This window comes from Marmota monax, unplaced genomic scaffold (genome assembly GCF_021218885.2).
Source record: "Marmota monax isolate L192 unplaced genomic scaffold, Marmota_monax_Labrador192_F-V1.1 WCK01_AAM20220418_F8-fsc00098, whole genome shotgun sequence".
NCBI lineage: Eukaryota > Metazoa > Chordata > Mammalia > Rodentia > Sciuridae > Marmota > Marmota monax.
In genome coordinates this window covers 5,796,745-5,809,471 of record NW_026694639.1, presented here as the reverse complement: position 1 = coordinate 5,809,471, position 12,727 = coordinate 5,796,745, and the positions used below count along the sequence as shown (strand labels likewise).

Sequence of the window (12,727 nt, the reverse complement as noted above, 5' to 3'; positions counted from 1 at the left end):
AACTCATCAAATTGGGAAGTTCTTAAACAATACCTAAGTAATTGTGCAATTGTTCAGATTATACCTTTAATGATTTCCACTAGCAGAAAACCAGTGATCTTTGAATTTGATTTTGAAACTACAGATGCCGTTTCCTCTTTCGCCCAGAACTTGCAGATCGTGCTCAAAGTTGGGTGTGGTTTCATGGCGGGGAGGAGGAAGAGGGAGGGGGGAGGGAGGGGGGAGGGAGGGAGACAAACACTGAGAGAGACTTTGAGAGATAGAGACAGAGAGACAGAGGAGACCAGAGGGACGGGGGAGGGAACTTTGCATGAAAAGACTCCCGGAGTGCATTTGTGATCTCAGAGACTCGCGTTTGGCCGCTCTCCAGGTTCTGCAAAAGTTTCTTACTAACGAGAATTCCGCGCACTGGAACAAAGCCAGGTTTAGCGAGTTCTTAAGAACTTAGGGGCGCTCTTGTCTCCCTACCGCTGGACCGCACACATCAAAGCGGCGGCCCAGATCTAAGTTGGTGAAACTTAGAACAAACATCGCGCGCGGGCCCAGGAGAGACTTGAGTCAATCTCGTCTAACGGTTTACCCTGAACCGCTAGGAGCCTTCAATCTCCACGGTGCAGCAGGGAGCCGTGAGTCACGGCCGGTGACTCAGCGACCTCACCCCCTCCCCTGGGCTTTCCTCGGCCGAAGCCTCGAAGGTCTGGCCGTCTGAAGCTGGCCCTTCAGGTCCCTAACAGGATTCCCCAAGACAAGACATGGAAAAGAAGCACGGGTGGAGTAGTCCCCTTTCGAAGCTGGTGGAGCGCGAAGCTGCGCGGGACTTGAGCCCCTCGTCCTGGGCTGTGTGCGTCTCCACCCCGCACCCCAATCTCCGGTTCTCTTTGTTTCTTTCTCCGCGCCTTCCGATCTGTCGGATCCTTTCCTCCCCCTCTTCCTGCTCCTTTGCCCGCGGGTCTCCACACCCACCCACTCCCAGCAGACCGCAGCCCAGCTGCGGCGCCCCTCCCACCAACTCGTCTCCTCCCACGCCCCCTTGGCTGGAAGCCTGGGACCCTTTGGGTCCACTTTCCGGCGCTCCCCACACCCGCCACGCCACCCCGCGTTTTTCAGCACCCAGTGGGTAAGCAGAGTTCTGGACATCATCAGGAAAGCCCCTGAGAGTCCCAGGCCAGCTCAAGAAGTAACGGGACTGTGCCCAGAACAGGGCGGCCGGCCAAGGAAGAAAGCTCTAGGGAGCCCCCGCCCCAACCTTCCGCCCACCCTCCCGGTTTCTCGCCGGGTCCCCATTGGCTGGCGCGCTCCGCGGCTAGGATGGCAGTGGGAGGGGACCCTCTTTCCTAGCAGGGTTATAAAAACGGCGCCCTTGGCGGGGTCCCGTCCTCTGCCACTCTTGCTCCGGGTTCCCGTGCTAGAGACGCAGCAGCGCTCCCACCGCCCACACCCACCGCGCTCTCGCTAGCCTCTTTTCCCAGAGACTGTCCGCACCGCCGCAGCCGCCCAAACCACCGCTTCCCTCCGTGACCATGTCCTCCAGGTCTGTGTCCTCGTCCTCCTACCGCAGGATGTTCGGCGGCCCGGGCACAGGGAGCCGGCCGAGCTCCAGTCGGAGCTACGTGACCACGTCCACCCGCTCCTATAGCCTGGGTAGCGCGTTGCGCCCCAGCACCAGCCGAAGCCTCTATGCCTCGTCCCCAGGCGGTGCCTATGTCTCGCGCTCCTCGGCCGTGCGCCTGCGGAGCAGCGTGCCCGGGGTGCGGCTGCTGCAGGACTCGGTGGACTTCTCACTGGCCGATGCCATCAACACCGAGTTCAAGAATACCCGCACCAACGAGAAAGTAGAGCTGCAGGAGCTAAATGACCGCTTCGCCAACTATATCGACAAGGTGCGTTTCCTGGAGCAGCAGAACAAGATCCTGCTGGCCGAGCTGGAACAGCTCAAGGGCCAGGGCAAGTCGCGTCTTGGGGACCTCTATGAGGAGGAGATGCGGGAGCTGCGCCGGCAGGTGGACCAGCTCACCAATGACAAGGCCCGCGTCGAAGTGGAGCGCGACAATCTGGCTGAGGACATCATGCGGCTCCGAGAGAAGTAAGACGGCGCCCACGGCGCCCACGCGGGGCACGGGAAAGGAGGGAGAGGGGAACAGGACCCCGGAGAGTGGCTGCCACGCCCTTGGGGAAAAGGCCGGGGCTGGGCTCTCAGGCGAACATGGGGGAGTGAGGCTGTGGTTGCAGTGGCGCAGCCGCGCCCTGAACCTAGACCCCGCAGTTAGCATTTCCCTTCTCCCCCCACTTATTGCCCAAGAACGCTCAGGTTCTTGTTACAGATTTCTTCAAACTACCAAACTACCACTTTATCAGTTGTTGAAGGCCATTGGACAGATGAGAGAGATTCCCCCAAACTTTCAGAAAGTTTCCTGGTTCTCCTGGCCGGTTGCCAGTTGCCAGAAGGAAGGAGGGAGGAGAGGATAGTTCTGAAGGAAGAGAGACAAAGGGATGGAAGAGGCTTTTCAGGGGCGGTGGGAGCGGGGGTTTGTCTTGGAAGTTTTTGCAGAGAGCGTTTTGTCTTAGCGTGGTACCCCCAGGTCCGGCTAAAACCTGCAGAGGGCAGGAGTTCTAAAAGCTTCTGTCTCTGGTGAGGGTGGAGATGGCGCAGCAGCTCTTGTCTCAAGGCACTGCGACGTGGTGTTTGGGTGTGGCCGCCCCGCCCCTGGCGGTTTCCCAGTTCCCGTTTGGTTAATGTGCAACTGTTTCAGATTGCAGGAGGAGATGCTTCAGAGAGAGGAAGCCGAGAGCACCCTGCAATCTTTCAGACAGGTTTGTAGACTCTCGTCCCACTTGCAGCCACCGGGCCCCACCCAACAAAACCACAGGCAATTCTAAGTTACTTCACTAAAATCCCAAAAGTGCAAAACTTCACTTCTTTATGTAAAGTCTCCTAGTGGTGGAAAGACCAAAGATGGCAACTTTTGTGAACAAAAGCCGTTCCTTAGGACATAAAGAAAGGATTTTATCTTTTTGCTTTGTTTCAAGATTTTTATTGGCAAAGAAATATTTTTTCCCTTTCATTTTTGTAACACAGTGGCATTCTGGTTTCAAACACATACAGTTTGATTTAGTTTGTGGTTTACTTAAGCTAAGTTGGCTCACTTTTACAAGATCACCAAACACACACACACACACACACACACTTTAAAGCCCTGCAGTTTAAAATGTAAAAATTATTGGAGGATAAGAAACTTAGTTTAACTGGAATTAAGCCAATAAGTTTCTTTTCTTCTCTCCAAGTCCTATTGTGGCATTAAAGTTAGATGGAAGTATCACTATGCACAACTATTTTGTGATCTAATAAGGGTGAAAAGAAGCCATCTGTCCCTGTGGCTGAAGGGTATTAATGGTTTCTATGGGCTTCACTATGGAATGTAGATACACATTCTAGCAAAAGTGGTGGCTCTGGACAGAAATAATAGGAGTCTTTGTGTTCCCAGAGCAGCTTTGCAACAGGCTACATTCTTATTGAATATGTAATGATGCAAGCATAGTTTTAATTGGACACAAGTATTTGCTAACATCCGTTATCTAATATCTGGCCCAGACTGGTAAACTATGTGATATGTAAAGTTCTTAAAGCTACAGTCACTTCTCACATTTTGAGAAGCTTTTCTTTATTGGGTCCTTATATTCTTTTGTATTCTCTCCATGGACAAAAATAAACCCAAGGATGAATAATGGAATTTTATGAAAAGCTTTTTATTTTTGCTCTAAAATTAGATGGAGTTAAAATTGGAATCCCAAACCAGGGAGATTCCCAGCATAGTTTTGTTCTTGGGAACACTTAATGGGATTTGCTGCAAAACTCTTTCAGATAAATAGTCTAGGATAACATTTTTAATCTGAAACACATTTGCCAAACCAAGTGAAACACAGCTATATGTGGCTTATTTTAGTCCTGGAGCATTTATGACCATTGTCCCTATAATGTTTTCTGTAGAGTTATGAGTTAATATAAAACAATACAATATGAAAGATTCCCTGTTTTGGGATTAAATAAATGCTTCATTCTTTTCCATGAAATAGAATGTCACTTTGAAGATCTAAAAAGAGGTTAGGAAAGTATCTTTTATATCTCTTTTAGGAAGTCCAAATGAATTTTTCCTACTCCATTTTTAAAAAATTTTCCATGAAGATGATAAGTGTCTCAATATTTTAATACTATAAGGCTATAAACTATAATCCAAATACAGATATTACAAGATAAGGGATATTAAACATTCCCTGAAGGGGAAATAAAATCTTATTTGCAAGAGCACACATTCTGCTTTGGAATGTAGACTTCATAAATAGTGAAAACAAAGAAGAACAAGATCGGCATGAAGTCTCTCTGTAGTTTTGTTCTGTGCAAAATTTTGACCAGTCATTGTGAAACTGGCTAAGTAATGAATTGACATGGTACAAGTGAAGAAGATAGACATACCCATATAGGATGAGTCAGGGAAGTTTCAGGAGAAAAATTCATTAGAAAATGCAAAACAAATATAGTTCTTTTCCTTATTTGCCAGGCTGCACCTTTGCCTGTGCATATCTGAATTGGAGGATTGAATTGCTACTTGATATAAATCTAGCCTTGTAACCTGGATGCCAGATAATGAAATAGTTGCTCTGGATCCCAAGGATAGATATTAGAAGATTTGCACAAAGAGAAAGAGAGAAAGGGAGAGAGAGAAAATGAACTTAGATATATGCTTAAACTTTTGAAGCACAAATTTCTGTTTTACATGTACTCATGTTACATGAAATTGTGAAATGTAATTTGCTCACTCTGATCATCATGTTATTCCATGGAATTAAATCATAAAAACTCTGCAGCATTGATTTTCTAGATTTAAAAAATAATAAAACACTACTGATAAAAATGTGGATTCAATAATAATTGAGCATGCATTACCATATTAGTATACATTTATTTATTTTTAGGCTGTTAGTTACTTTGAGTACAAACAATTGAGTCCCAGTTCAAATTTATAAATAGGAAAAGAGAACATAGCATAGTGTAGCACAATGTGATTTATAAACTTACTCAAGGGTCATAAAATCTGTCAACGTCTTTTCTATAGTAAGGAGACTAAGTTCATGTGGTTAACTTAAAAATGAATAAATGAGATAAAACATAGACGTTTGCATCCTCTATATCCTGTCTTTTCTCTCTTCAAAATAGGATGTGGACAATGCATCTCTGGCACGTCTTGACCTTGAACGAAAAGTGGAATCCTTGCAAGAAGAGATTGCCTTTTTGAAGAAACTACATGATGAGGTCAGTGAAATAGCTGTCAGTGAATGAATGAGGGGAAAGCTGCTCCCTGTCAACCTGACTGACCTTCTGTCGGTCCTTTCCCTCAGGAAATCCAGGAGCTGCAGGCTCAGATTCAGGAACAGCATGTCCAGATCGATGTGGATGTCTCCAAGCCTGACCTCACGGCTGCCCTGCGTGATGTACGTCAGCAGTATGAGAGTGTGGCAGCCAAGAACCTTCAGGAGGCAGAAGAATGGTACAAGTCCAAGGTATGCAGTGAGTCAGTGTGGTAGAACAAAAGAAAAGCATTTAATTCTGAAAACCCTACACCTGTCTGTGATTTCTAACTAATTTTTTTTAGCTAGGCTCAAAAGCTGGCTTTAACTTAAATCTTTTGCTACAGCCTCCCCACCATGCACTGTGCCTCCTTTAGAATAGCAGACTCTGTTTTCACTAATCTTTCACAGTACTTCAGAGAAATCCCCAACACCACCATATTTAAATGAGTTCAATAGAATGAATTCTGTTTGAAAACTAAAGTCAGCATTCTAATGTTCTTTCTCTAACTTCAAAACATAAGCTAGACATAGTTCAGAAAACACTGGGTCAGAATTATTATTTATTTCCCTAAGAGTGAAAAAACTAGAATGTGGACAATATCCATTTTCTGATTTCTTCCCAACAGTTTGCTGACCTCTCTGAGGCTGCTAACCGGAACAATGATGCTCTGCGCCAGGCAAAGCAGGAGTCAAATGAGTACCGGAGACAGGTGCAGTCTCTCACCTGTGAAGTGGATGCACTTAAAGGAACTGTGAGTACCACACCATGGTAAAAGGAGGAAATCATGAGCTTGGATACATTTTGTTGACCAAGCTAATAGTGACTTCACACCTGAACAAAATTTCGAGTGAAGAAAATTTATATATTTGTCCAAAGAAAATGAGTTCTCTAGATAGACGCACAAAGCACTAGATGGAGTTTTTGGAGGTTTTAGCTTATGTCTGTGGTTGTTTGAAGTAAGAGGAACTTGCTGCTCACATTCTCCATCCAAAATTAGAGTGGGCACCCTTTGCCACTAATGGACCATTGTATACTGTCTATAATTGGTTCTGGGAATAGCTAGGTGTTTCCAGGAAGTAACATCGGAAGCCCTTCTCACCTCCTGCAGAATGAGTCCCTGGAACGCCAGATGCGTGAAATGGAAGAGAACTTTGCTGTGGAAGCTGCTAACTACCAAGACACTATTGGCCGCCTGCAGGATGAGATTCAGAACATGAAGGAAGAAATGGCTCGTCACCTTCGTGAATACCAAGACCTGCTCAATGTTAAGATGGCTCTTGACATTGAGATTGCCACCTACAGGAAGCTGCTGGAAGGCGAGGAGAGCAGGTAGAGAACACAGACTCTTATGTGTGAATTAGTAGCTGGAGTTCCAAGGCACTCTGCCCCTTTTTATCTTTTGAACATTTCTTCAAGGTAATCCTTTCCACTCCTTATAGATGAGGAACTTCAAGTTCAGAGAGAGTAACCTGCCACAGACAGAGCTAATAATAGCAGAACTGGAATTAGAACCCATAGTTTGTCAAAGTCCACACTATTTCCCCTCTGTAATGTCTCTAGCTTATGTCTCTTTGAGGACATGCTTGGAATAAAAATTTAAATGTACTAATGAGACCAACCACAGTTAAATAGTTAAGAGATACATTTCTAATGTGAATTACAAGAGTAATTTTTATTGGATGAGAATGAGGATTATGTAAATTTATTCCTTGTTATCAGAGTTATTTTACAACAATTTTACTGTTTTTCTTTTATCTTTTTAAAGGATTTCTCTGCCTCTTCCCAACTTTTCCTCCCTGAACCTGAGGGGTAAGCATTTTATTTCCTTTTGTGAAAACTTTCAACGGGTTATAACCATTCTGTTTATGGTAAAGCCCTCATTTTTTATGATACCTGAAAAATACCAAAATGTCAGACAGAAAACATGCATAATTTTCTAATCCAAGTACTCTCTTGAATGTTATGCTTCAAGTTAAATGTAAACTTAATTTTGCTCCTTCCTAATGGAGTACACTCTAATGTGTCAACTCATTCATGAGGGCAAGGAGGTATTAGGTACTTGGTTTTCAAACAGATAATATGTCTTAGAATTATTTTGGAATAGCACTTTTTTTTTCAAACAATTGCAAAAAAATCAATTCTTTGGGTAAAATGGATTACATTTTTAAAAAGTTTTATTTTTGTTCATTTTTTATGTTATTTATTTAGAAACTAATCTGGATTCACTCCCTCTGGTTGACACCCACTCAAAAAGGACACTTCTGATTAAGACGGTTGAAACTAGAGATGGACAGGTTGGTATCTTTAAAATAGAAAAGTAATTAAAACAAACAATAACAAATTAAAAGAAAATAAATAAAATGGAGTAATTTCAGATGGGTCAATAAACCTATATATCAGAAATAGCTAGCTAATTTGAAAAGTTCCCATTTCTTCCTTTCATGCCTGCTACAAGAATAAACTGCTTATTCCAGCAATACACATGGCCTAGTAATTATTTGGCTCCAGGATTAGATTGTATAGTAATTCTCTTCCTTCATTCCAGAATTAGAAAACTGTTGTGGTACTTAATTTGAAATGGAAGTAAAACTTCCTTAAGTTACTTCCTACACTACTTCACCAGATTACCTCAATATCAGGATTGTTTTAATCTTGGACATATGGCCCTGTCTTACTGACTGTTGCCTAAACACTTCTAAACCTCTTCATTTAATATAAGAATGTGCCTACAGATCAGTTGGTTTCTTGTGACCTCTCTGTACCAGGAAATAAATGGTTGTGCTTTAGTGTAATCATGAAATCTTCCCTTACACATAAATTTAAAATGTACTTGCCATTCATTTTAATATGCCCTTATTGCTTTTAAGCTTTGCTGCATAGAGTTTTTATGGAATCCTTCAAAAACACAGGTTTTTGAAAAGTTTTCTTTTTGTATGTCATAAATTCCATGGATAGTTACTTTGCTTATAGATGACAGGCATTTTGTACATGTATCAGTCCCTCTAGGCTGCAATTCTTACCATGTAGAATCAGTGCGACCTTCCAAATGGCACAATAAATTATATATGTTTAGTAAGATTTTTCTTTGCTGTGATTTATGGGATAATTTAAACTTTTGCATGTAGTATTATATTTGATTTGAGTTTTATTTATTTTTAACAGGTTATCAACGAAACTTCTCAGCATCATGATGACCTTGAATAAAAGCTGTACACACTCAGTGCAGCAGTATATTACCAGCAAGAATAAAAAAAGAAATCCATATCTTAAAGAAACAGCTTTCAAGTGCCTTTCTGCAGTTTTTTCAGGAGCGCAAGATAGATTTGGAATAGGAATAAGCTCTAGATCTTAACAACCGACACTCCTAAAAGATTTAGAAAAAAAGTTTACAACATAATCTAGTTTATGAAGAAGTCTTGTGCTAGAATACTTTTTAAAAAGTATTTTTGAATACCATTAAAACTGCTTTTTTCCAGCAAATATCTGACCAACTTGTTTCTGCTTCAATAAATCTTTAGAAAAACTTTTCTACTGTGTTATTTACTGTATAATATTAGAACAATTCTCTTTGATTCTATTTATTAATTTGCCACTAAAATAATATTTAGGTATTAAGTTAGTAAATTCTACTTCTTTATGTTTGAAGTATAATTTTTAATTTGGTTATTTTAGATAGACTTCTCTTCTTTTCAGTTGTTACTATTATCTTTTAAATTTAGGCTGGCAGTGTTCATTGGTAGGATACATACTTAACATGCATGAGGCCCTGGGTTCAATCCTGTACACCAAAGAAAAAATTTACAATTAGATACTATACAGATAAACCCCCACTTAGAATGGTTCAATGTAGAACCATTACTTCATAATGATCTAATATCCCTATGCATTCAGTAGAACTTGTACTTCCTGGTCTTTTACTAGGCTAGTGATACATGGTAGAGTACTCTTATATGCAGTGAGCCACAGCTCCTAGTCCACCATACAAAACAAGAGACATTTCACTACACTGTGTTGCTGAGCTTGTTTGTAGGTTAAGTTTATTAAATGTATTTTCAACTTAATGATGTTTTCAATTTCTGATGAGTTTATCAGAGTAATACCCAGCTATAAGTAGTTGGGAATCTGTGTAAGAAAATGATATGTGCAAAATAATAGACCTCTTTATAAAGTGAGTTCAGCTGGATCCATGTTCATGTGTAATTTCAAGTCCAGAGACTTCATAAAGTTAAAAAATGCAAACTTCTTTTTCTGTATGTGCAGCACAAGATTAGTACAAATTCCACTATGGGATTGGAATCATTAAGCAATGACCAAAGTTACAAGAAATGCATTTTCCACTTGCAGGATGTAGAGAAATGGGGCAAATTTACCAAGTTTCAAATTATGAAAAGTGGTGTGCTTTGGTGTATGTGGTTGTACGACTATAAATAACATGTAAACTTGTATTTACATCTACAGATTTAAAGTTTTAAAATAGAATCCTTCCCTCAGGCCTGCCCTTTTAACCAGCTGATCTGTCATTCAGGTTGGCACCTGCAGAGTTAATAGAATAGATATTTTTAATGACCTTTGTGTTTGGAGAATGGTATCACACACAAAATGAAAATCCCTGCCCTTTAACTGGGGAGATGAGATTATTACATGTGCATCACATGGCCAAATTGTGCTAACTGTAAGTGTAATGAGGTTTTAAAACTGGGAGCAATGAGAATAAGTAGTATAGTCATATAAAACTTCCTATAAACCTTCCATGGGGCAGACCTTAGGAAAGTGCATAGAATTTAGATAAGTAGAAGAAGGAAGGTATTACCCAGAGGCAAGAGAGTTGTTAAAATGGTTGACAGTGTGTGTTTTGGAGTGAAACTCCTTTGGGTACATTCCTGGACTTCTCTAAACCACCATTTCCTGTATCTTTATTATTATTATTATCCCCTCTCCTCCAGAAATAATACAGTAGACATATGTTGTAATTTTTTTTAAATTTTTTTTAATATTTATTTTTTTTTAGTTTTCGGCGGACACAACAGCTTTGTTTGTATGTGGTACTGAGGATCGAACCCGGGCCGCACGCATGCCAGAAGAGCGTGCTACCACTTGAGCCACATCCCCAGCCCATATGTCGTAATTTTTTCTGTGCTTGCTGTATCCCTGTCTGAAGTTGCTGAGGGGGAATAGTAATAGTTCACGGGAAGTCTTGCCTATAGGCAGCTATGTTAGCTGTGATTTTTTACCATTTTGTGACAACAGGCACAGCAGAAGTAAAGAATTGATTGGCCACTGAAGTAACTCCTAGCTAGGGTGACTTTACATCCCGACTTGCCTGGGGTAGTCATGGTTCACACCTGTTGTGTCAGCACAATTATTAGAACTGCCCTTTCAGACTCACAAATGTACCAGTTCAGACAATAGGTTACCCCTGTCATCCTATCCTTAGAATAACCTAGTAGGAAGGCTATTCTATTCATCTTGGGATTTCTTGACTGTGCTTGACCCCTATTCCAACAACTGCCATGGTATAATCTGCTTCACCAGAGTAAACTGGCAGATATTTAGGCCCTTAACCTGTTAAGTCCCAAGTTCTCAATTCTGCAAATATTTTAGTGCAGTTGACACAGGTGCATTAAAATAAGTTGGAAGTCATAATCAAGAGCTTATATATATGATTAATTATATAATTAATATGCTTATTATATTAATATCATTATATTTAATAATTAAATTCTCATTTTATATAATTATATTATATACTATATGTGAATTTTTATAAGTGTACTACATCTGAGATAATGGAACAAAATGGATCAAGAAACCTTTTATATTTGATTTTTGGTTTTCTTCTCAATCCTTTAGCCATGCTCACCACATTCTCCCCTCAGCATCCTGACCCTATTTCCTTTCTCACTTTGTTTGGTTTATATGAATATCATCCCAGGAAGCCTCAGATTCATGTTGGTTTTCTTCACATAAATGACCATTTAGTATTTAAAAGGAATTAAGAAGTCAGTCACAATTTTTGTTTTGTTTTAAGGGAAGAGAGAATTCATGACAAGGAGTTTGGCCCATACCCTTTGAGACTACTAGGGTCCCCATCCTTCAAAATCCCTTATAGCTCTTTCAAAAATTACATCCCAGAAATGGAAAGCATGAGCTGGCCTCTCTTATCTGTGACTGTCAGAAATTAGACCTTAATGAAAAGCCTCATAGGAGCCCATGTCATAGGAATTAAAATCTCATTAAGTCTTCTTTTATTTTTGTCTTTAATTATACTGTTAGCATTTTCCTTATCTTCCACTTTGAAAAACTCATAAAAAGAAACCATGTTCTCACCACCTAGGGTGAAGCAGAGATTATTGCTGGGTTCTTTTGTATATAACATTATTCCAAGATTAAAGGAGATAACAGAAAAATGTAGAGGGTGGAGAAAAGGAAATTAAGACATAAAGGATATTTCTATAGAAAGTTACCCAGGGGACTGTTAAATCCTGGAAATGATGTGACTATGAGGTCCAGCTCAGTTTTCTCACAGCCATGACAAATGGAAGAGACTGCTGGTGAATGAAACAAATGTCTGATTTTACCCTGAAATATACATTAGTAATCTACCTTTCCACAACCAGACTTTTAACAAAGCCACTCAGAAAACAAAATCTCTTTTCTAAGACTATGAGATTAAGGGAGTAAAGAGCAGAGGAAGAAGGGGAGGGACACCAGCTTCTATTCCAGCTATGGTCTGAATGCTTGTGTCCTCCCAAAATGCATATGGTGGAACCAAAGTCCCAATGGATGGTATTCAGAGGTGGGGCCTTTGAGGTGACGAGGTCAAGAGGGCAGAGCTCTCACCAGTGAAATCAATGCCTTATCAAAGAGGCCTGGCAAAGTTTATCTGGTCCTTCCACCAGCAGGACACGACATGAAAGCACCATGTATGGACTAGGACTTGGGCCCTCACCAGAGGTGGAATTTGTTGGTACCATGGTCATAGACTTCGCAACCTCCTGAATCATGAGAAGCAGGTTTCTGTTACTCCTAATACACCAAATATAGGCATTTTGTTAGAGCAGCTCAAACAGACTAAGCCCTCATGGGCTTCCTAAAGGAAGCAAGAAAAGCAAACAGTATGTCCAAGAGAATGCTATCTCTCCAACCTGCCCGACCACGACCTCGACTAAATGAAGGGTCTGAATTGTTCTGCTCATGCTTCCATAACAAAATAGAGCTCATAGGGTGGTTTAAACAACAGGAGTTTCGTTTCTTATAGTTCTAGAGATCAGGAAGTCTGAGATCCAGGGGCTTGCAGGGAGATATAGAAAACCTGATAGTCTTTTTTGAAAAAAACAAAAACAACAACAGATGGTCTAACAGTTGAGTTCTGCCAAACATTTA

General features: G+C 41.2%; 1 protein-coding gene across 1 annotated transcript; it reads left to right on the top strand.

Moving 5' to 3' along the window:
• The first annotated feature begins 1,383 nt into the window (after nt 1-1,383).
• Nucleotides 1,384-8,871, top strand: Vim (vimentin). The gene is made up of 9 exons (XM_046423051.2): nt 1,384-2,083; nt 2,751-2,811; nt 5,210-5,305; nt 5,392-5,553; nt 5,970-6,095; nt 6,453-6,673; nt 7,110-7,153; nt 7,553-7,638; nt 8,507-8,871. Exons 1-9 carry the CDS (start codon nt 1,521-1,523, stop codon nt 8,546-8,548), a joined length of 1,401 nt encoding a protein of 466 aa, XP_046279007.1. The 5' UTR covers nt 1,384-1,520; the 3' UTR covers nt 8,549-8,871.
• The last annotated feature ends 3,856 nt before the right edge of the window (nt 8,872-12,727 follow it).